General features: G+C 44.5%; 1 protein-coding gene across 1 annotated transcript; it reads right to left on the reverse strand.

Moving 5' to 3' along the window:
• Positions 1-9,261: 9,261 nt before the first annotated feature.
• Positions 9,262-27,433, reverse strand: LOC101113508 (protein SCO1 homolog, mitochondrial). Its single transcript, XM_004012709.5, has 6 exons — positions 27,124-27,433; positions 25,814-25,904; positions 22,995-23,192; positions 22,196-22,288; positions 17,140-17,255; positions 9,262-12,290 (listed from the first exon to the last, which is right to left on the reverse strand). Exons 1-6 carry the CDS (start codon positions 27,406-27,408, stop codon positions 12,156-12,158), a joined length of 918 nt encoding a protein of 305 aa, XP_004012758.3. The 5' UTR covers positions 27,409-27,433; the 3' UTR covers positions 9,262-12,155.
• Positions 27,434-27,489: the final 56 nt, after the last annotated feature.

Below are 27,489 nucleotides of genomic sequence, written 5' to 3' on the forward strand. Positions count from 1 at the left end.
GGCAGAACAGGTGGAATTATCCCCACTTAATTGATGTGGAGACTGACTCAGTGAGGGATACTGGCTGGTGGTGAGAGGCCCTGGGTGGACCATGGTTTCCTTGCTGAGTCTGGTGGCACCAAGCTGTCCTGCTGCTCCAGCAGGGCCCTGACAGCATCCTCTAGTATTATGGGGGCCGGAGGAGGGCTGGGTTGTCCTTCTCCATGTATGAGGTGTGGGGTGAATGTCCACAATGGCATGTGACCAGGAGCCTTTCCTCCCTGGACTTCCCCAGGTGGGAATCCAGAGCTGGATCCTGGCTACGTCTCTCTCCAGTCAGATCGAACCCAAGGAAACAGTGATAAACCCCAGCATCTCCATGTGCTGGCTAGCTGCCACACTTTATATTCCGCCAGTTCTATGTGAGGGTCCATTTCTCCTGAGCCGCCTCCTTATTGGGCAACATTCTTTTCAGTGTTTTGTCAACCTGAGAGATAATACCTCCACTGATTTAATTTGCATTATTTGACCACTATCGTTTTTTGTTGGCTTTTTTTTTTTTTGTAGGTATGGCTGTTAACTATTTGATATTCTTTTCTGAGCTCTTTATGTCCTTTGTCCAGCTCTCATGGGGTGCTCATCTTCTACTTCCTCATGGATTTGTAAACATTCCTTTCATATTAGTGATAGTAACTGTTGTATGATTTTGATTAAGCCTAGCAATGACTTACTCTATGCTTTTTGCCTTTATTTTCATGTTTACAAAGGATTTCACTACTATTTTAGTCTGCCTTTTATGGTTGAACAAAAACAGAAGCTCAGGAGAAACTCCGGAGAGGGGGGCTGGGGTGGGGACGGCAGGTACTTTAAGAGTGGGCATAGGTGGGATCCGAACCCGGGACACCAAGGACTCCAAAGCACTCATCTCCAGACCCAGGAGCATATCCAACAGGGGGTGTAGAAAGAAAATACCAGCCCTTCTACTTATGCGCACATTAAGATTTTACAGGAAAACAGAACATACATAAGGTGTACAAAAATAAGTTCCATTTATAGAATAATACTCAGGTACCCATCCTCCGGGCTAATAACACCATTTACTTGCTGTCTTGTCCTTTCAAATTTGTTTTTTTCCATATGCTACCCCGACAACCACTTGCCAAATACGTCTGTGCAATAGCACACGTATAATGGAAGTGAAAGCCACTCAGTTGTGTCCGACTCTTTGCGACCCATGGACTATACAGTCCCTGGAATTCTCCAGGCCAGAATACTGGAATGGGTAGCCTTTCCCTTCTCCAGGGGATCTTCCCAACCCAGGGATCAAACCCAGGTCTCTCGCATTACAGGTGGATCCTTTTTTTTTTTTTTTTTTAAATTTTATTTATTTGGCTGCTCTGGGTCTTAGTTGTAGCATGTGGGATCTAGCTCCCTGACCAGGGACTGAACCCAGGCCCCCTGCACTGGGAGCCCAGAGTCCCAGCCACCAGACCACCAGGGAAGTCCCTACAGGTGGATTCTTTACCAGCTGAGCCACAAGGGAAGCCCAAGAATGCTGGAGTGGGTAGCCTATCCCTTCTCCAGTGGATCTTCCCAACCCAGGAATCGAACCAGGTCTCCTGCATTGCAGGCAGGTTCTCCACCAACTGAGCGGGGAAGCCCGCACGTATAATATATAATGTATAAATCAGTAAATGTGCATATATTGGAGGAGGCAGGTCAGGCTTTTGACTTTCAGCGACCGCCTCCCCCCCACCCCCAACCTCTGCCTGCTGGTTTCTTGCTTCACCCACAGGCTTCCTTTGCTGCCTGGTCTGCACCCAGTGCTTCAGTTTGCATATGGCTGGTGGAGGCTGCTCTGGCCTCCTTTCTTCAGCCCCCACTGCTGATCGGCAGGGCCTTCTTCTTCCTCTGTCCATGTTTCAGGGCTGGCTCCGGGCTGCGGTGGGGGCGACCCTGTGGTGCAGTGGGCAGCACTGCCCCCCAGGGACCCGCATATGTGGGCTGCCGCCCTCCTGCGTGTTCATTTTAAAGGAGGATGTAGCACTGGAATTCCTTTTTTCACTTTGTTAAGTTCATTAAGTTGCAGTAATCATTTTTAATAATCTTCACCAGCACAATATATCACCTTTGTTATACAGTCAAGTTTGATAAACCATGTATCTGTTTCCATACTTTTGTGATTTGATCCATCTGTTGAATTCTGGGTATTAAGTCATCATGGCTTTGTAATGTATTTTAATAACAGTAGACAAGTCCTTTCTCCTTGCTGTTATTTTTACTGTCTTCCCTTATTTGCCTGTATCTTGAACTGTTTTTCACATTTACTTTTCCAGATTAATTTCAGAATCATTTTGTTGAGCTCTTAAAAAAACGCTGCTGCAAAGTATTAGTTCACTAAGGAGTGTATTGTGTGTGTACCAAGTTACATACGCCATGCTTGTCCCTGTCAAGGGTGGGAGTTAATTCTTGCTGGGCTCCATAGCCCCACTCTCTTCTGTATCTCAGAGCCTTTCTGAGTCTGAGCTGAGCAGGAGATAAGCAATTTAGCCTCTCCCAGCTTCATTTAATCTCATCAGCCGTTCTCATCAGCCTGACTGCACGAGGGCAGGCTGACGGTCAAATGCTCCTCATCTGGTTTCAATTCAATATTTGAAAATGCTCAAATGGAAACACTGCAATTAACCTTACAAAGCCTCACAGGCTAACCAAACAGCATATCTCTGCTTTTTGCTGGAATTACAGCAAGTCAGTGGAGGAACCGCTGGTATCCTAAGGCTGAACAGAAGTTCTGACAGGGAATGATGTATGTCCTTGATTAAAATTTTTAAATGGAGTGATCAGTTACCAGAAAATGGAATCTGTTTACTTGAGAGATGCTTTCAAATTATGTGTTTCATGGAAGCAAAATTAATTAAAGAGCTTCCTGGTCAGGGTAAGATGAATTACTTCATTATTCCTTACTGTTCTCCACTGGGGAAAAGTTGGTAGGCTCTCTGGTGTGGGGGTGGAGAGCTGACGTGCCGCAGAGCAGTGGCTCTCAAACAGTTATGTGCACAAGAATCACATGGGATCTCGTTAAACTACAGCTTCCGACTGGGGACACCTGCGTGGAGGCTGACTCTGCATTTCTGGTCAGCTCCCAGGTGATGCTGCAGGTACAGGACCACGTCTCGGTAGCCAGGTTGTAGACAGACTGGCAGACGGGTTCCCTCAGCCCTTCTTACACAGCAAGGACAGGTGGGATGGTCTCTACCACGTCTGATACATGATGACACCACGTCCTCCAGATCACCACAGAGACCTGGGACTTTGAGACTGGGGGGCTTGGGCCCCAACTACAAAGTTCAACTTGGTCTCATACCTCTGAGTCATCCTGAAGGGAGACTAGATAGGGGCTCCAGCTGTAGACCGCCCCCACGAGTACTTCACACGGCTCAAGGGCAGCACCCAGGACTCAGCGAGCACACAGACCACCAGCTCTACAGCAAGACTGACAATGACCTAGTGCTGCTCACTGCACCTGCAGGGAACCTGTCCTCTGGTTAGTCCCCTCTTGGTGTCCTGGGTCCCAGAAAGTCCCCTCAAGCCTCTCAGAGCAGTACCAGCGTTCGCCTCGACCTCTGTCTGCTCTCCTGCAATTCTGAGTGGTGCTGAGGAGCCCTTGTCTGACAGCCTGTGTCCCCTCCCAGCCCTGTTTTTCTGGCCCCAACCCACCTCTGCTTTGTCAGAGCTCTCGGAGGGTCTCTGTTCAGCCCCTTCTTACCTGTGACCTGGTGGTGCTGGGTGTTCGAGACCCGGTCCAGGCTGTTGCAGCGAGGGCGAGTGATGGCCGATGCCTTCTCTACCTCATGCTGTTCTCTCTCAAGCCTGGCCTTCAGGAGGGCTCTTTGTCCCTTCCACCATTTTTTTTTTTTTTTTTTTAGCTATAAACAATCAAATGCATACATCTCAAGTTTATACTTCACACCTCTTGAGCTACACGAGTCACCAGCCAGCTCCAGCTCTGAGCATCTCCACTGCTCCTGGAAGGCCTCTGTGCCCTCAGTCCCCACCCACCTCCTGCCACAGGTGAGCACAGCTCTGATTCTCATCACAACCATCCATTAGGTTTCCCTGTTCTCAGTGTCTCATCTCGTCGTCTATTTCTTGTGTTCTACAAATAACAAACCCAAGACAAGTGAGTTGGTCTTTCTGACCTGGTCCTGTAACTGAGAAGGACTCTGTGGCCTTCTCAGAACAGATTACCCTTCCCCTGTCCGCATCCCCAGTCCGCCTCCTGTTTGCAGAAGAGCTTCTGCCTCCTCGGCCTTCCCCGAGTTCCAAAGAGTAAAATTAAATCTGAGAAGTGAGAAAATACAGAAAGGAAAATAGTCAAGACAAAATAAGAGTTTAGCCATTAAGAAAGTCAAGGTCCTTCAGTTGCTCCTCAAGGGCTACAAATAATATTTTGAGCCATTTCCTTTGCTTTGCAGATACCAAAACCCCCATAGGTGCACGAAGCTGACTGCATGTTCATCACAAGCACGCAGACTCCAGAGTAGTTGAAGCCAGGTTGATGGAGTTGACTCCTGATTACCTCACCACCAACCAATCAGAACAATGTCCTCCAGCAGATCACACACCCCACGACACCTTCTCCCTCGCCATGTCTTTAAAAACCTTTCTTGGAATTTATCAGGGAAGTTTGGGTCTTTAGAGCACGAGCTACCTGGACTCCGGGTTCAGTGCTGCGATAAATGCTGCACTTCCCTTCACCACCACGGGGTGTCAGTAGACCGGCTTTACTGCGTGTGGGTGAGTATTTCTGCTTTATTGACTATGCCAAAGCCTTTGACTGTGTGGATCACAACAAACCGTGGAAAATTCTTAGAGATGGGAATACCAGACCATCTGACCTGCCTCTTGAGAAATCTGTATGCAGGTCAGGAAGCAACAGTTAGAACTGGACATGGAACAACAGACTGGTTCCAAATAGGAAAAGGAGTACATCAAGGCTGTATATTGTCACCCTGCTTATTTAACTTCTATGCAGAGTACATCATGAGAAATGCTGGGCTGGAGGAAGCACAAGCTGGAATCAAGACTGTGGGGAGAAATATCAATAACCTCAGATATGCAGATGACACCACCCTTATGGAAGAAAGTGAAGAAGTAAAGAGCCTCTTGATGAAAGGGAAAGAGGAGAGTGAAAAAGTTGGCTTAAAGCTCAATATTCAGAAAACTAAGATCATGGCATCTGGTCCCATCACTTCATGGCAAATAGATGGGGAAATAGTGGCAGACTTTATTTTTTGGGGGCTCCAAAATCACTGCAGATGGTGATTGCAGCCATGAAATTAAACGATGCTTACTCCTTGGAAGGAAAGTTATGACCAACCTAGACAGCATATTAAAAAGCAGAGACATTACTCTGTCACAAAGGTCCATTTAGTCAAAGCTATGGTTTTTCCAGTGGTCATGTATGGATGTGAGAGTTGGACTCTAAAGAAAGCTGAGTGCCGAAGAACTGGTGCTTTTGAACTGTGGTGTTGGAGAAGACTCTTGAGAGTCCTTTGGACTGCAAGGAGATCCAACCAGTCCATCCTAAAGGAAATCAGTCCTGAATATTCATTGGAAGGACTGATGCTGAAGCTGAAACTCCAATACTTTGGCCACCTGATGCACAGAACTGACTCAATGGAAAAGACCCTGATGCTGGGAAAGACTCAGGGGGGAGGAAAAGGGAATGACCGAGGATGAGATGGTTGGATGGCATCACCCACTCAATGGACATGAGTTTGAGTAAGCTCTGGGAGCTGGTGATGGGTAGGGAAGCCTGTTGTGCCGCAGTTCATGGGGTCGCAAAGAGTTGGGCATGAATGAGCAGCTGAACTGAACTGAATGGGCCCAAGTTTGATTAGAGTCTGACCTGAATACCATGGTAGGGGTGCTGCCCGGCTGTTTCACTCTAAACCCTCTGTGTCCTCCCTGACTGGGTGCAAACACAAACCCAAGAGTCACACGTGTGATGTGGACAGGACACCCCTCCACAATGAGGCGTTGTGGCTCCTAGAAAGCAAAGGACCCAATTATAAACTTGACTTTTCACTGACTGGATATTCAGTGATATGAAGCAAAAACAGATAAACTTTTTTTGGTGTGATAATGAGACTGTGGTTATTTTCCAAAGACCAAGCAAGATGTGCACGCATGCGGGACTGGGTAGGAGGGGGTGGAGGTGTAGAAGACATAAGCTCAGCCGTGTTGAGAATTACAGAATTGGTGATAGGCATATCAAGTTCACTAAACTAGGCCACTCTTTGTTTAAAATTTCCCACTCTAAAAAGAAAAAGCTTACATTTTCTTTCAATTAAACATTCACAAAGATGTTCTCCTGAAATATGACACAGGGTGAGTGACTTTTAACACCCCCTGAGGGGGTGACATTGGCACCCATAGACCCCTACGTGGTCAAAGCAACAGTCACGGTGGGCACCCTGGCGGGTGGATCAGCTCAAGCACTGCCCTCAGCCCTTCCAGGGCCCCTTCAACACTCAAAATAGAACAGGGTCCCTGCCATGAACTCTGGGGCCTGACACATGCGGCTCCCGGCTCCTTCTCCAGCCCTCCTGTCCCCGAGACTCACCAGCCACTGTCACACTGGGCTCCTGCTCTTAAGTGCCACACACTCACTCTGGGGTCAGGGCCTTCAAGCTGGAAGGTCTCCCCAGATACACGGCTCACTCCCAGTTTCCAAACAGCCCCCTCCTGAAGGAGTCCTTCATCATCAATCGCACTGTCACCCACCCTCATTGCTCTCCAGGCCCTTACCTTCTTTCTTCTTTCCAGCACCTCTGACTATCTGACCTGCTCTACATACTTCTCTGTTGACAGTCTGTCTGCCACACTGAAGATGAGCTCCCCCGGCAGGAAGGTGCTCAGTCCCTACCCCACCACCTGCCCATCTCCAGCACAGAGGACAGGCCAGGACTCAGCAGGGAGGTAGTCAGCCCCCTTCGGTTTCCAGCACAGAGCTCAGGCCAGGACTCAGCAGGGAGATGCTCAGCCCCCTCTCGTCTCCAGCAGAGGACAGGCCTGCACTCAGCAGGGAGGTGCTCAGCCCCCTTCTGTCTCCAGCAGAGGACAGGCCTGCACTCAGCAGGGAGGTGCTCAGCCCCCTCCCATCTCCAGCACAGAGGACAGGCCTGCACTCAGCAGGGAGGTGCTCAGCCCCCTTCTGTCTCCAGCACAGAGGTCAGGCCTGCACTCGGCAGGGAGGTGCTCAGACCCTTTCTGTCTCCAGCACACAGGTCAGGCCTGCACAGATGGGGAGCAGATGCATGATCAACACCGAAGAGACAGACTCGCAGGCTGCTGAGCACAGTGCCTCCAGAAGGGTGTCTTGGAGCCAGACATGAAGACACACTCGCTCATGACCTGTTGATGGACCCTCAAAGGCAAGAAGGTACCACCTTGTGAACCGAGTGTAGGCAGAAATGGCACAGAATCAAACCAACTTTACCCTCAATGGGAGGAACCAGGCCTTGGGACAATCTGGGCAGTGAGACACAGCAACTGGTTCCTGAGGTCAAAGTGGGAGTGACACACCACTGCTAAAACCAGAAACGCTTGACAGAAACAGTCATGGTCTGGTAGAGCAGCTACACCTGTGGTCAACGCCCTCACGAAGCCAGGACCACTCCAACCACCCCTTGTCCTGAGCATCACATTCTAGAACTTGGGAGAACTGCCTCCTCCTTAGCAGACTCAGAGCTGCTGAAGTCCAACAGCTTCACGGGGCCCCAGCGCCCACCCGCTCCTGAAGCAGAACCTGCTCTGGCCATGACCACATGCTCATGCCCCGCTGTTCCTGTCGGGGCCAAATGCCTCCAAGGTCCTGGCTTCAACCTGATGGCTTTTTCCACAACTCTTCTAAATCTGGACACCATTTAAGAGAGCAGGTGTGAACAGTTCAGTAAGCCGAGGTAACCAAACAGCTTCAGGCTCAGCTATGTGCATGAGGGTGGGGAAACAGCAAGAGGTGGGGGTTCCAGGCATTAGGATCAGGCAGGCTCGAGTTGGGTAGGGGTGGAAGGAGGGGAGACACACACAAACCCACTGTTGACACCACCTGTTAAGCAAGACCCAAACCACCACCCTCATCAGGACCAAAAACATGAACCATCACCCCCTGAGCACGTGCTGGTGTCCCACACTGCTTCTCTTACCCTCACACCAACCCTGCCCCACCCGTGCTCGTACGTTCCCAGGTTACAGGTAAGAAAAGGGAGGCCTCGAGTTACCTTAGCATCGCCAGGATTGAAACCAGACTGGCTTCAGCACACGAGAAGCTATACAAGCTGGGGAGCCAGGCTGTGCGCAAGTGCTGCACAGCAACCGCACCTGCACGGGGGAAGCCAGTCTGGCCAGCTCTGAAGGTCCCTGGCCTGCGGTTCCCAGTTCCATGTTGTCCTGAGAATAAAGTTTCTCCAACATACCTGAAACGATGGCATCATTCAGCAACAGCGACAGGTGAGGGAACAACTGAAGCTCACCCTGAAAACGTTTTTGCTCTCCAGTTAGTCCACTACATAACCTGGGCATGAGGGGGCTATTTTGGGCTACCTTCAATATTTACCAAATTCAGTAACTATAGAAAAAATGTAACAAAAATAACAGCTCTGTAAGACTCGAGTGGCACACATGCTAGTTTAAGTGTTCATAACTGGAGCCTGAGAACACAACCCGAGTGGGTCCTTAGTATTTCTAAACGATACCCAGCCAGCATTTAACGGCAGTGACGATGGTGGGGAAGTGCTGTCTAGTCTTGAGCTTGACCTTGATCCATTAACATTTAATTTTTAAAGGGACACGTTGGTGGATTTCCAGTACAAAGACTAAAGTTGAAGATTCAAAGGAAATGCATCCAAAGTTTCCTGGTGGGGGAACAATGCTGACTTAAACATTCCAACTTTTCTGAATATTACAAATGTTTATGTTACAATCATGGAAAGATTAATCAACTTTAAAAGAGTCTTAAACTGAATAGAAAACAACCTGTAGCTTCTAAAGGGGAACATATGGCTAAAGAGGTTAATTGCACCTCATTAATAGGAATAACCACCCATATCTCTATAGAGTAATGTAACTAAGAACCACAGGTAAAATGTATTAGCTCAACGGATGAAGAATGCTTGTGTGACTGGTCTTTGAAAGGGTAGTTCTTGCAACGTACACACACCCATACAACTTAAACTGTGCCATATGCAAAAAAAGAAAAGACATTATTTACAGCAGTACTGGTGATCTGAAAATTTTAATTTCTTTTAACCTTATATTTAAAAACATAAGATATTTTATAATCTCTTATGCAGATATTCACAAATTCAAACCATTTAATGGGTTCACATTAGCTGTCAATCCACACAGCGTTTTTACTGGTATTCGAGTCTCAGCTTTTACATCTGACGTACCAGCTATCTCACCGATAGCCAGGTGCACACAGTACTTTTAGGCCTGCTGCATGGACAGGATTCTTATAATTTTCAAATAAATCCCATTTCTTAAAATAGTAATTCCACTTAAGTCCAGCAAAAACACAACCCGCCCAGGTCAAGGTTTGCCAAGTGGTACTTTATTGAGAGACAGCCTTGACTTTAATTTCCTGAGGCTTACAATGAATGGGTGCCCCATGGGCAGTGTACCCCCTCCCTGCATCAGCTTTTGTCTGGCCCCCATGAGCACCCCGTGCTTCCCTTGTGGCTCAGCTGGTAAAGACTCTGCCTGCAATGCAGACCTGGGATCAGTCCCTGGGTTGGGAAGATCCCCTAGAGAAGGAAAAGGCTACCCACTCCAGTATTCTGGCCTGGAGAATTCCATGGACTCTATAGTCCATGGGCCTGTAAAGAGTTGGACACAACTGAGCAGCTTTCACTTTCACAGGCACCCCACAGCCCTGGGACAGGCAGGGACCTGACCACAAACTGGGACCTAACTTCTAATGCAGATTCAGGAGTGAGGCCAGCACTTCATCTCTGGGAGCGTCCCCTCCTGCATAGAGACATTTGGATGTCATCTCTGAGGTCCTCTGTCCAACTTCTAAGCCTTTAAACTTGACACTGGAATGAAGAGCAAATAAACGGCCTTTTTCAAAAGCTTCTGTTCCTTTTCTGGATCATGACACAAGCTCTAACCTACAACAGCTGAGAATGAAGATTGAATTTTCTCCGGCATAAGCTGCTGCAAAGCGATCTGCACAAATGTTCTGTGGCTTAAAACAGACCATCTTTTTAAATGTTTGGCATTTCAGATACTTAAGATCTTTGTTATGTGAGACTAGGCTTTTACTGGGGCTTCCACTGTGGTTCAAAGTGTAAAGAATCTGCCTGCAATGCAGGAGACCAGGTTCTTTTAAGTTTCTCACCTTCTTGACAAGGTTCCTAGGAAAGTCATCCCAAACCAATTGACTTCTGCCTGCGGTTAGGTTTATATAAACTAAATCTGGGTAGTTTTGTATGAGGAGCCAAAGGGAGAATGGCACTGTGGCAGCCCACTAGGTGCCGTCACAAAGCATGACTGCCCCAGCTCTTGAACAGACGCTGTCTCATAGCTCTGGCGGCCAGAAGCCCCTGATCAAGGGATGGGCAGGGCTTATTTCTGAAGGCCTCTCTCCGTGTCTTCACGTGGTCTTCTCTCGGCTTGTGTCCCAATCTCTTCTTGTAAGAACAAAAGGAATGTTTGATGAGGGCCCACCTGAAAGACCTCATTTTAACTTCTGAGAGACCCTGTCTCCTCACAGTCTCATTCTGAGGCACTGGGGTTAGAACTTCAACGAACATACGAATCCAGGGGATACAGTTCAGCCCAGAACAGCTCCAGAGTTTGACTTTCTTCACACCCCTTCATGTAAATATCTGTAGTAGGTTTAACTTAAGTATTGAGAAGAGGATTTAAAAACCAAAAGATAGAGCCATGTCACACGCACAGAACTGATGTGAAGGGAAAGTCCATGTCTGACGAGGCACCACACCTGTCAGAGTGTGTGGAGGCTGGCAAAGGCTCTGCAGCAGCTTCAGGTGGAGAACAGTGACAAGACAGTCAAGTCCAGACTCCAGGGAAGTTAAATTCTGAAACAAAAGCCAGCGTCTCCCTTAATGGCTGTGACTCCAGCACTTTGTGGATGGACACGCCAAAGATGAGCAGAGGCCTCACCCAGATCCAAACCTGCCTTCCCCACATCCCCCTGACCCCTAAAACAGCCTCTCGAGGCCCCAGTCCCCAGCCATTGCATCAGAGGAACCTGGGATGCAGGTGTGAACCCAGCCCTGGGCCCGGGCACCTGCACTTTAACAAGCACCTACCTACCAGCCCCAAGAGCTGTAAGCTGTCATCTCTGCACCCATGAGAAAGGCCATGCTTGTCCAAGCTGCAAAGCTGAGCACACCTTTATCTCAGACAAGTACAGTCTAGCACAGGGAGGCAGGTACTCTGTACACACTCATGGTCCATATCCTCACACCCTCCGGGAGGTCCCTGGAAGCCCCACACATCATACTGCTAAAAATCACAAGAAAGACCCCTGGGGAACCCGATCTAATAGTTTGTCCCCAACAACAGATTCCCTCGCTATGAGTAAAATCAGCACCCGCCGAAAGGGGATCACACTGCAAACAATGACAATGATTCTCACTCACAAGAAAGACTGTACTAATGCTTTCAAGCGTAAAGATCAATTATGAATGTCAGAGAGCCTGGTCTGATTGCATCAGCCACCTCAAAGAGGAAAGCAAGCGACACTCCTCCTAGAAATTCAGTACAACCTGTCTGAGCAAGGCCTCAAGACTCTGGAGAGGCAGCCACGTGACCAGAGGGCCCCACTCATGTGGGGAGATGCCATGGACGTGTCTTTTCCAGCTGTATCCTTCCTTGAGGTCCATTCCATTGGTTTCAAGACAACTGGGTTCTCTGGTCTCAAGGCCACAATTTGGGAGACTTTGGGTTGTAATCTATACAGTTCCAAGAATTCATCCTTGATGATCCCAAGCGTAATATGCCCTGTCTAAAATTTAGATTTTCTCCTGGTGTGAAGGCCTTTCTGCAGGCTGCAGTATGTACACGTATGTATTGGCTCCTCCGGGAGATAAAGTCCTTCCTCTTTGGCAGGAGAATACAGCATGGCCCTGCTGTGTTAGTTATTAGCTCTTTTTCCTGTGTGTCCTCATGTGCGCAGCAATTGAACCAGCTATTTCTGCATTCTTCTTGTTCTGGCCAAAATAATCTAGAAATTCACCATCTGGTCCAATCAAGTACATTATGATTGTATGATCCACCTGCAGAGAAAAGGGGAAAGATGACAAAAAGTTCACCAGAAGAACAAAAAGAAGAAATAAGCTTCTTACTGTACTGAATAAATCCTGCAGGTAAGGTCCTAACCTCTGCAGCATCTATTATTTCCATCATTTATGGAATGGGCCTAAGTCTATTACAGTCAATTCACAACCACAATTATCTAAAATCTTTTGTTTCAGAAATTTGCCCTAACTATTGCTTGACACATCAAGTGAGAACTTGGGATTCTTTCAGTTCAATCCTTAACACACTCATCTACACAATTCTGAGGAAAGAACACACTTCTAAGAAATGGCTGCTGCTGGCCTTCACAGAGCAGCCAAAGCTGTGGATCACTGATGCCTACTTGGAAAGAGTCTATGTTGACGAGTAAAATATTTTATCTGACCCCTTAACCATATCATAAAGAGATATCACATGGGATTAAAAGTGTTGGTGAGAAATTACTTTCTTTATTAGATCTTGGGTATGTTCTTTTATGTTTTTGGACGAACTAGTCATCATTCATCACATCCTTAATTCTACTTGCCATGTTTTATGAGAAAAAAACCCAGAACACTAACCACTAAACACATAATATATATAAATTCCAACACAGTATTTAGTTCGGATATTAGCGATTCGAAAGGAAACATGAAAATGAGCAGAAGACTTGGCCCTTGGAATCCTTGGTGTTTATTCCAGGCTTGACTGCTATTTGGCAAGACAAACACAGGAATGTGATCACACATACCAGACTGGAGACACCCCAAATATACCCGGACACACAGGCGATGTCTGTGAAGTTGTCATGCTTTCACACACTCACATTCGTAAAGAGAGAGCAAATGGAGAGAGTCCTAGCCTAGTCACATCGGAAAGAATGCAGACCTAGGGGCTCAGACAGCTGCTGCTCTCAGGGGTCTGGGGGTGACTCGCCTCAGGAGGACAGGGGCCTGCATTTATCCAAACAGCTGACAGAGTCAGATTGAGGCTTCCAGGCATCTCCTGACGCCCTACTCCACAGCTCACACCTCTTCTTTTTTCACCCCATTTCTTCCTTATTCCTGCTCTTTCTATTCTGTTCTTTCTCCTTAAAAAACCAGAATTTCAGTGTGCGTTGGCTTAATTTTATGAGTATCCCTCATATAAATTATATTCTTACACATAGTAAAAATACTGTCTCACCCAAACTGTCAGACTTGTCAGTGGCCACATCTCAGTGTTCACTGGGGTTGTGGGCAGAGCAAATTATCATGTTTCCACTGTAAAGTTTGAGTAGTTTCTAGTGCAGAGAAAGGACACTACCATCTGCTGACAAGCACTTCCACGTGTCATCTTAACCCAGGAGACAGTTATTATCTGCTCTGCACTCGACAAACAGGCTCCAGGGGGGCAAGTGAGATAATTAGTAAGTGCCAGAGCAAGCTTAGAACCTAGATCTACCCCATTCCAAAGTCCATAATCTTTGGACTGTCTCACCACCGTCTCTGTAGGAAGGCTGGGGAGCAGCCACGCAGCGTTTCTAACACGCAAGTTTGTACACATACATACACACTCCTTCAGACTCCCCAAGTTCTCCTCGGGGGCACCACTGCCGCCAGGTCCTGCTGGATTCTTCCAGACAAGCCTTTTGCATTTATCAGTGTGTCAATACCCACCTATTTCTTTTTATGCAAATATGACAATACATTATGGGGCTTCCCTTGTGGCTTAGTGGCAAAGAACCCACTTGCTAATGCAGGAGATGCAGGTTTGATCACTGGGTTGGGAAGAGCCCCTGGAGAGGGAAATGGCAACCTACGCCAGTATTCCTAACTGGGAAAGCCTATGGACAGAGGAGCCTGGTGGCCCATAGTCCTTGGGGTTGCAAAGAGTCAGACACAACTGAGTAACCACCACCACACTATACTTGTTCCCCCACTTGGCAATATACTGGATGTTCTGTATCAGTACATGTAGAGAAGCCTTTTAAAAGATGGTTGCTTGGTTTTCAGTCCATTTACAAACACCATTGTAGGTTTTATCTGTAGGGCAGATTCCAAAAAATAGGGTCTCTAACCTAAAAAGTATTTAAATGCTGATGATAATACAAACGGCCTTCCGAAGAGGGCGTATCAGCTGAATCCCATCAACAAGGCATGGAAGTGCCAGTGGGTCCAAATTCACTTTATTTTCTCTTTCCGTAAATAAGATCATGACAATATATTTGGCCTTTCTGATCCAACAGGTGAAAGATGAAATCACATTATACAACTCACACTTCTTTTATTAAGACTGGACATCTCAGGTTTGAAGCCACGTGTATTCTTTTCCAAAAGTATTTCCTAACTAACACTTAGAAAATAATGCAACATTACACGTATCACACGATGGCTTGCACACTTAGCTGTCGGGAATGTGCAGCATGCTCAGGTTATGCACACTACGGGTCTGAGGATGCCACAAGCATTCAGCCAGAAGCTCATCTCTGTTGCTACTGAGATTAAGAAAATCTCATTCCTTTACCTCTCCATCTTAAAGTACTCCCTCACTCCCTGCATGTCCTTAAATCTTAAGTTCCGCTACCATCTCAAGGAACAGAGTAACACTAGTATGAAAGAAACCAAGATGCTGGAGAATGTCTCCTCCTACTGGCTGATTTTGCAAGTGTATAGCAGTGAACTCGCTGATTCTTATCAAAACATCCCATTCTATGGTAGTAGACCAGTATTTATTTCTCAAAATGGGTTTCAGATGGGTTCTAGAGGGCTTAAGAAATCTCCATAAGATTTAAATACTCACATTTTAAAGATCAAAAGATTAATACCCATATTCTGGATTATCTGCATGGCTATCTTAGGGTACAAATCTCAGCACCTGTGTTTGGTTTATGTTTATGAGCTCACTGGCACCTTGCCTTTCACTGCTGGTTATGGTCAGACAAGGGAAGATGCACTCTTACTACGTGAAGACCAACCAGCTCAAAGCTTTCCAAGTATTTTTATCTGTCTGTCTGCCTATCTACCGTCTACCGCACTGCTCAACCTGTGGGATGTTAGTTCCCCAACCAGGGACTGAACTCTGGCCCTTGTAATGAAACCATGGAGTACTAACCACTGGACCACCAGGGAATTCCCTCAAGGTGTTTTAAATAAAAAACAATGAGGGTCAGTCCACTGGACAACCAAGGAATTCCCTCAAGGTATTTTAAATAAAAAACGATGAGGGTCAGTCAACGATAGAGGTGGGTGTCTGACAGCAGCGTGACCCAAATCACATTCTTGTGGTAAGCAGTGCTCTGGGTTCAGCAAAGTATCTCTTAACATTAGCTGAATGCTTTAACTGAGTATTTTAGGTTGTTTGGTCTAATCTGTAAAATTTAACTTTAGGATTATGAGTTATAAGCATAAGACTAACGAGTGTTAACTAGTTGACAACTGTGTGTATGTTTAATAAAGCTGTTCAACCCTGGAAGTCTGACTATCTCAAATGCTCCCACTATTATCATAAGTTAAGCTCAAAACCAGTGAGTACAACTCTATTTTACAGAAAGATATAGAAGTCTGAAAAGCTCTCCTTTCTCCTTGGCTTCTTCTCATGCTATTAGTGTGACAAGAGGAAATCACAGTAAGTCCTCCTACTTTGCTTAAACTTAGAGTGTAAGAAAAAATGCTGGTTTTTCTCTTTTTCTCCCATGAACTCAAGTTTCCCTAAGTCTATGAGGCACCAGAACTAAAAATAAGATTACTGTGTGAGTTTAAGGCAAAGGGACCAGAAACACACCTTCAATTTAGGCCAGAGCATGGGGCGCCCACATGCTCCGGGTCCAAAGGTGGTGGGGAAATCGCAGTGGGCTGTAGAGGCAGCACTGCAGTGAGACGTTCCCTCTGCACATCCTCCTGGAAGCCGGCCATGGCGCTGCTGGCACACCAGGGATTCAGGGTCCTGACTGTTTTTCTACAAAACCAGCTCTGCAGCTGGAACGTCTCTTATGATTTATCACTTTGTCACAAGAATATTACAGAGAAAATAGAGCATGACAACTGAGGAAAAATCTTGAAATATTAAAATACAATCTAAGCCCTTCATGTGATAGGGAAGTATGTCCATGTTGGGAAGGAAACTGGGTGGGTAGGGGTGGTGCTTACGCTGCACTGAGAAACCACTGACAAGAAGAGGAACAAGGTGACTGAGACTCCTGGGTCTGCTGATGAATGTGAAGACAGCTCTCTAACGTAAGGGCTGCAGAAGAACCACCTAATAGAATTTGTTCTTCATTTTTAAATGGCATATTGAACACCTAATTATGCAGAGCATAACAGTTGCAAACGCAACTAAACACAAAATTATGCAAATGTATAAAGCTGGTATGAAAAGAAATCTTAGAAAAAGTAACTATGGCTTTCTTTTCTCTTGGTTTTCAGAATTCTTACTCACTCAACCCAAAAATGCAGGTCCCTAAGGCCTAATACTTCTCAAAAGGAGTATATTTCTTAAACCTCTTCATTAGAGGGCAGAGAGAACCGATAGTATTTATAAACTAAAAATGTGCTTTGCCCAAAATGATTATTTTATCTCTAGTGAATTTAAGATATCCCAGATTTTAATATACTGCTCTACAATCTTATGTGCCATGAGAAAAGCGGGCAATTAAATAAACTATTAGAACAAAAAATATAAATTAATCATCCTTCAAAAACTACATATACTTTTCTATCCTCTCAAGCATCCCTAATTATTAAGGAATTTGCTATCATCTCAGATTATTTACCATTTTCATTTTGCTATTAAAGCCAGTCGCCATGGAAAGCTTGTAAATGTCTGAGACCTGGGAGCCCGTCCAGGTATTGAAACTGAGCATTTACTTACTATGTAGTCCTCATCTTCGTCCTTGGGGCCAGGGCTGTAGTACACTCTGAATGCTCTGGCCACTTGATCGATCTCTTCTTTTGTGCCAGTCAAGCCAATCAGTTTGGGAGAAAATTCTAAATAAGAAATGAGAAAGACAGTGAAAAAGAAGAGGCAGAAAACAACCATCCCTACTTCAAAGACCAGTTATAAAGGTACTGCCACTTTCTTCCTGCGAGTCCCTAAACGGTTTTTCATGTTTCAAAGAAGAAATTCATCTAAAACAAATGAAAAATTTCCTCTGTGGTATGTGTCACGCTCACCAAGACAGACCACACTGGAATTAAACCAGAAATCAGTAGCAGAAAGACATCTGGAAAATCCCCAAAACACATGGAAATTAAACACACTTCTAAACAACACATGGGCCAAAGAAGAAATCTCAAGAGAAACTTAAAAATCAAAAAGGAAACACAACTTATTGAATGCATATAGTAGAAAAGAAGACATAAAACCTGTAAGTTCCTACCTTACGATCTAGAAAAAGAGCAAATTAAATCCAAAGTATGCAGAAGAGAATTGGAGCAGAAATCAATGAAACTTAAAACAGGGTATTAATAGAGAAGAGCAATGAAACCAAAAGTTCTTGATAATGTACATCAAATCCTTTCATGATTATCTAATAAAGCTGGAAGCAATGTATTTTAATTATGTGTCTTAACTTTTGTTAATTTAGTTGTTTTTAAACATTTAGGTAAAGTTCTGAGATATGCTGAAATTTAAAGATATTATTATGAATTAAGCATGACAGTTTTCCATTGCATCATGAGAAAAAACTTGGCTGATGATTAGTTCATGCCAGGTCAAAATACCTGTGCCTCATTTTCCAGCACATAATCTCACAGCATGCATTTGCGATTAAGTTTTTGGAATTTGCGTAAGCTGGGGAAGTCACTTACAACACTTGGATTTGTCTGACCATTGAGCTGAGTCCAGCATTTAACAGCAGCACTTTCTTTCAAAGGGAGAAGCTCATTATCATCCTCTGGTCTAACTCATTCTAAACTGAAAAACTGCTCAGAAACTAAAAAAGCAAGGTGGTCAGTCTTACTTCCCCATCCTCTGAGTAAATGAAGAGAAGCTAAGTGAAGCCTGAACTAGCTGCACATCCAAACCTTTTAAAACAATTGCTGAAACTCCAGTAATTTTCTAAATATCAACTTAAATACTTAGAATTCTCCCCATACGCAACTAGAAATGGTATCATCATCAACCACTGTACTGACTAATGAAGAATATTACCATAGGGTCTTGGTATTTCCATTAGGTACAGCAACTCAAACATCTACTCATTTGGGGATACCTAAGTTTGGTTAGTATGTGATGATAAGTGAAAGTCAGTATGACTTTTAAATTTGAGATCATTTTTATCATATTTAAATTTGAGATCATTTATTACCCAATGAGTTACACCTGCTTTTAAAAAATAACAATGCTATTGCTCCAATTTCTGACAAACCTGTAAGCTGTGGATATAAATTTTGCTTATAATAAAAATTCTAAAACTTCAGTAAGAAAATAATCCTTTGTAACCTTGGGTTAGGCAAGTATTTCTCACAGATGAAACCAAAAAAATTATCCATTAATATAAAAGAACAAACTAATAAATGGAACTTCTCCAAAATGGAAGTATGAAGTGAAAAGTTAAAGTCACTCAGTTGTGTTTATGAATATACAGTCCATGGAATTCTCCAGGCCAGAATACTGGAGTGGGTAGCCTTTCCCTTCTCCAGGGGATCTTCCCAACCCAAGGACCGAACCCAGGTCTCTCGCATTGCAGGCAGATTCTTTACCAGCTGACTCACAAGGGAAGCCCTCCAAAATGGAAACTGCTCTTCAAAATACATGGCTGACATGACAAGCCATAGGCCAAAAGGAAATACCAGCAAATCATGCACCTAATAAAAGACTTTTATCAGGAATATAAATAATAAGCAAATACTTAAGTAAAATAAAACAAACAGCTCCATAAAAATGAAAAAGAGATGTGGAGACACTTTACCAAAGATATACAGATGGCAAGCAACAGCATGAAAAGATGCTTAATATTAAAAGTTATTAAGGGAAATGCATTACTAAAACCACAATGAGACACCACTAGAACACCTACTGAAGTGGCTAAAATTAAAAAGACTGACCCTACCAAGTGGGGAAAGGATGTGGAGGAGCTGGAGCTCTCATATGGTGCCAGTGGGAGTGTAAAAATGCACAACCGCTTTGGGAAAAAGTCTGCCAGCTTCTTAAAAAGTTAAGCACTCACCTATTACTTGACCTAGCCACTCCACTCCGAGGTATTTACTCAAGGGCAATGAAGGCATGTGTCCACACAAAGAGGTGCACACCAGTGCTCTCAACAGCTTTATTTGTAAGGATCAGAGACTGGAAATAACTCCAGTGTGCATCAATGGGATACTACTGAACAATAACAATGAATAAACTATTGATGCACACCATAACATGGATGAATCCCAACACAATTATACTGAAGGTGTGTGTCTGTGTATGTGTTAGTCGCTCAGTAATGTCTGACTCTTTGTGACCCCATGGGGTGTAGCCCACCAGGCCCCTCCATCCATGGGATTTTCCAGGCAAGAATACTGGAGTGGGTTGCCATTTTCTTCTTCAGGGGATCTTCCTGATTCAGGGATCGAACCCAGGTCTCCTGCACTGCAGGTTGGCTCTTTGCTGTCTGAGCCAACATGGATGAATCTCAACATAATTATACTGAAGGAAGTCATTAAAAAAAAAATAGCATATACTGTATAATCCCATTTACATAAACTTATAAATCTGCAAACTAATCTGTATCGACAGAAAGCAGATAAGTGGAGATAGAAGGTAGGTGCAGGGGAGAGACATGAACAGCAAGGACACATGGAAGCTGACGGGGGTGATGGATACGTTCACTCGGACTGTGGTGATGATGTCCCGAGTTCCATGTGTCAAACGGAACACACTATGCTGTACTTTTGGAGAAGGCAATGGCACCCCACTCCAGTACTCTTGCCTGGAAAATCCCATGGACGGAGGAGCCTGGTAGGCTGCAGTCCATGGGGTCGCTAAGAGTCAGAGACAACTGAGCGACTTCACTTTCACTTTTCACGCACTGGAGAAGGAAATGGCAACCCACTCCAGTGTTCTTGCCTGGAGAATCCCAGGGACAGGGAAGCCTGGTGGGCTGCTGTCTATGGGGTCACACAGAGTTGGACACGACTGAAGTGACTTAGCAGCAGCAGCAGCATGCTGTACTTTAAGTACTCTTTTTATATATCAACCATCTCTCATTACATGTGTTAAATAATAAAACATACAGCAGGTCTTTCATAAAACACACTTGAAAATGACTCAAAGTTCTTGAGGATATGTATTAGGTGTCATATAATAAAAGTAATTAGAAAACAATTCATTAGTCCTTCTGACCTATAGCTGATATCAATTTCACCATAATTAAAATCGAAATTCCTGAGTTTTAAGCACCCATGTTCCACACACTAGTATAACCACAAAACCTGTCTGATCAGATTTTTACTCATTATTATTATTTTTTTGCTTCCAGTGTTTAATCACACAAATTTTAACAAGTCATTCTTTTCTTTCCTTTTACATATTTTCTCTTACTTGAATTATATTTAATTGAATTACAGCAGATTTACAATACTGTGTTCTCATCACTTTTTTTAGCTGAGAAAACTTGAATTCAGAGAAATTACCCAAACTCATAAGAATCTAAATTTTCACCCTTAATTCTACCATAATTTCCAGCCTTTAAAAGTACCTTCTAATAGGCTTTAAGTACAAGCTGAGATGTTTGAACTGAAATTCTTCCTTAAAACAGCTATGTGTTTATCATTTATACTTTAGATTTGTAAAATATGCACTGAGTTCAAAAATGTGTTTATATTTAGTTATTTTTCTTTAATCTCCCAATGAACATACTCCAAGAATGCATGTTTGCCCTAATTTTACAAAAGGGAGAATGAGCTTCTGAGCTGGAATCAGAAGCAAATGAACTTCAGTTCAGTTCAATAGCTCAGTCATGTCCGACTCTTCGAGACCCTATGGACTACAGCACACCAGGCTTTCCTGTCCATCACCAACTCCCAGAGTTCAATCAAATTTATGTCCGTCGAGTTGGTGATGCCCTCCAACCATCTCATCCTCTGCAATCCCTTTCTCTTCCTGCCTTCAATCTTTCCTAGCATCAGGGTCTTTTCCAATGAGTCAGTTCTTCGCATCAGGTGGCCAAAGTATTGGAGTTTCAGCTTCAGCATCAGTCGTTCCAATGAATATTCAGGACTGATTTCCTTTAGGATGGACTGGTTGGATCTCCTTGCAGTCCAAAGGACTCTCAAGAGTCTTCTCCAACACCACAGTTCAAAAGCATCAATTCTTCAGCACTCAGCTTTCTTTACAGTCCAACTCTCACATCCATACATGACTACTGGAAAAACCATAGCTTTGACTAGATGGACATTTGTTGCCAAAGTAATGTCTCGGCTTTTTAATATGCAGTCTAGGCTGGTCACAGCTTTTCTTGCAAGGAGTAAGTGTCTTAATTTCATGGCTGCAGTCACCATGTGCAGTGATTTTGGAAGCCAAGAAAATAAAGTCTGTCACTGTTTCCATTGTTTCCCCATCTATTTGCCATGAAGTGATGGGACCAGATGCCATGATCTTAGTTTTCTGAATGTTGAATTTTAAGCCAACTTTTTCACTCTCTTCTTTCATTTCATTGAGAGGCTCCCGATGAATTGCTCAGAAGCAATTACGGCCTCTCAACTCAAGGCTCTCTCTTTCCTTTTTGATATATGAAGGCTAAGTTCAACCCTTCCCCTGTGACAAAATAATTTACTTACCAGCCAGAGTCACAGTTCTGAGACACTTTCTATCCACCTGTACAACGAGTGATGGTACCACCTGTCCCTGTATCTCATAAGGCACTGCAAGGTTCGAGTGAGCTGATCTTTCAAAAGCTCTAACCACTAAACAGACATGAAGTGTGGGAAATAAAAAATACCTTTTACATAATTGGCGATGGCTTCTTTTGTGTCCCTCTCTGGGTCAATAGTGATGAAAAGTGGAGTTAAATTTGGCAGAGTTGGAATACTGTCTGAAAGAAAGTTCTCATTAGTCATTATTTACATTCTAAGGGAGAAGACAAGTAGCAATCACAGCATTGTGCAGCACAGCAAGGCGGTCAGGCAACACAAAGGGACAGCTAACACCGATAGGGGAGGGGAGATGAGCCTCAGGAACTGCAGGTACACACACGTCTGTGGTGCAATCAGACACAAATCCTAGTAAACACCCGCACCAGTGCGGACATGCTGTTACTCAGAATCACATCGTATGGACATCCTGACTTCTAATCCAATCCAGTGTTTGTAGGATTCCCGCCCCCGACTCCCCCTACAACCATTTCTCAAGTGCCAGGAAACTATTAATAAGGTCTGAATATCCGGGAACAATTCATTTCCTAGTCTAACCAGCAGTCACCGGGGGAAAGACAATGGCACAGTCTGTGATGAAAGGCTACAAAAACCAAAGGACACAAGGCAGAGTTAAGGGAGACCCAGGCCACACCGACATTTTTAAGCAATCTAACGTTTAGCATCAAAACAAACTTCCTCTTTGGTGGAGAATAAGGTCACAGGAATCACAGCAACTAACAAGTCTAACACTGAGATTATCATGTTCTCACAAACTGAATAATTACAACCCTCCACCTATCAGTAACATAAGAATATGAAAAGCATAGTAACTTTAAGGGTATCAAGTAAACATGTACTTTTTACAGAATGAGACAGCTTTCTTACCTATTTCATCCACGACTTGAATCATTTTTTCTAGTTCTTCTGGACAGATATCAGGACAATGAGTAAAACCAAAATAAATCAATACCCATTGACCCAGGTAGTCCTTATCAGTTTTGGGCTCGCCAGTATGAGTTGTGAGGGAAAATGGGCCCCCAAGTAAAGGCTTTCCAATGCTCCGCTGCCGTTCCTTCTCCAGTTCTTAAAAAAACACAAACAGAAGGAGAGGGAAAAATAGTCAATCTAACCACAGGTACTCAAATGCCTGATCTATGGTTCACACTATATTAATGACTGTGGGCATAAGATGTGGAAGAAAGAGCCTGTTTCCAAGAAGCTTAAAAATATATATTTTAGGAGAAATAAGCATAAAGTGAAATGAAATGAAATGCTACTGTACATAATAAGGACTATAAAAAAAAAGCAGTAAAAACATTTTCTTCCTCTTCCAGAACAATTCAATCCTTAGCCATCAGGTGCGGCCATGATGGCGTGGAGGAGGGTCTCAGCAGAACAGCATGTCTGAGACCAAGCGGGAGAGGTGGGGGCCTGGCAGTGACGCTGGAGCCTGAGCGGGCAGGAGGGCAGCTGCATGGGGAGAGGACAGAAGCAATGTGACCTTAGTTACATACAGGAGCCTGATCAAATAAGTAAATACGTTAAACGGAAGAGTTAAAACAAATGGAAAAGGAGTTAGGACGATGGAAAGAGACAGCAGAACAAACCTTGAAATGTTGGAAAGAAATGGGAGGTAGCATATGAACTCTCGGTTTCAATACATATAGATACAGAAGTAAATATAGCGATAAACATGTATATCTCTTTCTTAGCTCTGTCCACTAAAAGGACGCAGGAGTGGACACACCCCAACAGCAGTGAGCTCATATCCTGACTTCCAAATATCATCATCTTCCACTAAAGGGAAATGAGGCTCTTTAGAGAAATGGCTGCTACCAGGGTTAGGGCAGAGAAAGTACACGATCCCAGAACATTCTACCACACTAGAATTAAGGATGAACTCAAAGGAATATTGGAGGACTGTGGGAAGGAAACAAGAGTCTGTTCGCAGGAACTCCCATGGACCAATCTGGGACAATCGGAGCGTCAAACTAGAGAGTAATGGACAACTCACTGGCTGGCAAGAAAATCATAAGCCCACACTGACATAAATACATGAAATGAATCTGATGGAGAACAGAATATTTACATGCATAAATACAGAATATTTACATACATAAATGGACATCACAAAACACACAATTACATCTTCAGTAGAGAAGAGTGACAGACACCACCTTAATCAAGTGATCAGACTGAACATCAGTAATGGGACAAACTGAAATCACGTGACACCTGATTAAATGCAACAAGAACACAGCATCCTCAATCTAATCAGGAGAAAATACCAGAAAAATCCAAACTAAGGGACGGTCTGAAAAATAACTGGCCTGTAATCTTCCAAGCTGTCAAGGTCATGACAGTCAGGTAAAGGCTGCAAAACTGTTAGAGACTGAAGGAGAACAGAGAGAGAACTAGCTATGAGGTGTGGTTCAACACTGGATCTTTCTGCTGTAAAAGGAGGGCAACAGTTGTGACTTTCCTGGCAGTCCAAAGGTGAAGACTGTGCGCTTCCACTGCAGGGAGTGAGGGTTCAATCCCTAGTAGGGGAACAAAGATCCCATGAGGAACGGCCAAAAAATGTTTAAAAAATAAAAGGAGGGTATCATTTGCAAAACTTGAACAAGATCTGAAGACTGAACAGCAGTAATTTTCTGATTTTGTTGACTGTATTGTGGTCATGTTGAATAATGTCCTTGTTTGTAGAAAATACACAATAAAGTATTTGGAAATGACCATGTCAGCATCATCTCAAAAATACTCTCACTTTTAATACTGTTTCATAATACAAGTTTTTACAAAACAAGACTATTAACAGAAGGTGAAAATTCCAAACTAAAGTCAACAGAAGCTTGGGTTTTCTAGAACTGTCTCTACTACTTTCCTCGTTTGTCAAGTTTGTTTCATTTTGAAACTGAAGCAACTGAAGTACATAGTAAAATATGAAAATCGTAATTAGTAAAACACTGCTTGCTACATGAAAGAAATATATCTGTGTATCAGTATGGTGCTAATATTCCTAAGGTTCTAAAGCCTACATATTCTCACTCCCAGATATAAACATTATCCTTTGTATAATGGCTTCAAAAGAGACTCTCCAAAGAATCAAAACAGAGTGATACTTTAGGGATTTCCTAGAAACTTCTAAAACAAACCTTAAAAGTCCTGAAATACTCACTAAAATATAAAGTTCTTGTAAACAATTTCTAAACTCCAAGAGTTAATCCAGAGTAGCTCTCTACCTGGCGTTCCCACGCCAGGTCCTCATAACGCCCCCTGGCCGAGCAGAACCTCATCGAGTGAAGTCCTTTGCTTCTGTGTCTGCTTCACTCAGTGCACGCCTCGATGGCTGGACTGCACCTTAGTCATCTTTGTACCCTCTGGACTTCTTACCATCTGCATCCTAATCTGTCCACAGTAAGTCTTTCCACACAGCTGGATAGTGTGCCCTGAACAGAGAGGATAGTGGGAAAACGGATGAAACCCAAATAAAGTTTGTAGTATAGTGAATAGTCATGGTTATACAAGATGTTAACATTAGGTGAGGATAACGTGAAAGATATGTGGGAACTCTGTCATTTTTACAACTCTACCATAAACATAAAATTATTTCAAGATACAAAGCTTAACACCACCACCACCAAGATGCTAGTCCATAGCCAGGAAGGGTTATAGTAAGAGCTCACTGGATGGCATCTACTTACTCTCCGTCTTTTCTTTCTTGAAGTACTTCATTCCAGCCAATAAAGCTCCTCCAATAGCAAATGTGACGGCTAAAGACTTCCAGGAAACAGGCTACTGGGGCAGAGATTTCAAAATTAAAAGTATTAGTAAACTTCATTTAATTACACTAAATTTATTGCAGTAGTTTCTAAAATACATACACAGAGGCCTCAATCTTGTTAAACAGACAGGATGTTTCACAGTACCTTGGGATGAAAAAACACAGTAGCATCTGAGCTCCTAACACAATAACTAAGGCACTTCTTTCCAAGGGAACGTTCCCTAAATCAATTTCTGTTCACCTGAAAAAAGCATCCAAGGCTCAAGCACCGTGAGTGTTACCCCGTGTGTCTGAGATCCCAACTGCTGATTTAAAAATCAGTTAATCACCTGCTTGTGCAGATACTGAGAAATAAACCAAATAAATCCGGGAGGTGAACCTAAATCTGGTTTCCAGAAGTAACAAAGCCAAAGTAGAAGAGACTTAAAAGTGGAACTTCTTGCAAATGGCATCGTTATTTCTTTGCACTTTCTTCCAAGTCCCGCGATAAGTAAAATAACTCATTAATCTTCCTCCAGCTCCAATAACCACTTCTCTTACTTATCACTACAGCCTAGTGGCTCCTAAGTTCCTTTGGGGTCCTAGAATCCTGGAAAAACCAAAGGGAAAAAGGCATACCCAGCACGCAACCATGACGCACATTTGCTCAGTATCAGCATACAACACACCAAGCCTCTGAAGGGAGAGTCGAGTGACAAATTGTAAAAAACGTTAACTCTTTAATTATGGCAAACTTACGGTTGAGGCCCCCTGTAAAAACCTGAAACTTACTTTCTTCCCGCAATAGCTAACTAAAATCCAAGTCCGGTATCTTTCTTTAATGCTGGAAGTGAAAGTCGCTCAGTCGTGTCCGACTCTTTGCGACCCCATGGACTATAGAGTCCATGGAATTCTGCAGGCCAGAATACTGGAGTGGGTAGCCTTTCCCTTCTCCAGGGGATCTTCCCAACCCAGGATCGAACCCAGATCTCCCGCACTGCAGGCGGATTCTTTATCAGGTGGGATTCTTTACCAGCTGAGCCACAAGGGAAGCCCCTTTAATGACGAGGGTACTTGCAAAACGGAGGGGAACGCGGGATGAGAATCTGTGACTCAGGTGAGCAGGCTGAGTGGAGGTCAACCTGAGGCCAGGTAGCGTGATTTCTGAGGTCATGACCAAGTGGTATGGGAAGGGCGCAGGGCTGACTGACAGCCGAGACTAGCAAAGGCAAGGCTCTGGTATGTACTCACCCCAGGCTTCGAGGGGCGCATGGGGTCTCCGCTGCTCTTCCGCTCCGGTCCTGACGACCCGGGCGGGGGCGGCATTGCAGTGCTGAGGGGGCGGCTCCCCAGGCAGCAGGCAGCGAGCCCCAAGGCCCGCCATGCCTCCTCTGGCCTCGCGCAGAGCCGCCCTAGCAAGACGCTAGCAGTCTCCTTCCTTGGGCCCCAAACCCCGAATCTGCGAGGCAAGAGACGCCAAACTTGGCGGCCCGGAAGCCGCATTATCCAGCCGGGCGCGAGCAACAGCCCCGCCATGAGCTCGAGAGACCGCGCCTCCTTTGACCCGCCCCTCGACTTCCGGCGCCGTTTCCGCCTCCTCCGGAAGTGAGGGAGAGC

This window comes from Ovis aries, chromosome 11, assembly GCF_016772045.2.
Source record: "Ovis aries strain OAR_USU_Benz2616 breed Rambouillet chromosome 11, ARS-UI_Ramb_v3.0, whole genome shotgun sequence".
NCBI classification, from domain to species: domain Eukaryota; kingdom Metazoa; phylum Chordata; class Mammalia; order Artiodactyla; family Bovidae; genus Ovis; species Ovis aries.

Excerpts from the sequence above, each read along its gene's own strand:
- LOC101113508 (XM_004012709.5), bottom strand. The coding sequence starts at position 27,408 with ATGGCGGGGCTGTTGCTCGCGCCCGGCTGGATAATGCGGCTTCCGGGC. Across the intron at positions 25,905-27,123 it reads TGCGCCCCTCGAAGCCTGGG|CCTGTTTCCTGGAAGTCTTT; the intron begins GTGAGTACATAC and ends CTGCCCCAGTAG. Across the intron at positions 12,291-17,139 it reads ACGAAGATGAGGACTACATA|GTGGATCATACAATCATAAT; the intron begins GTAAGTAAATGC and ends TTTTCTCTGCAG.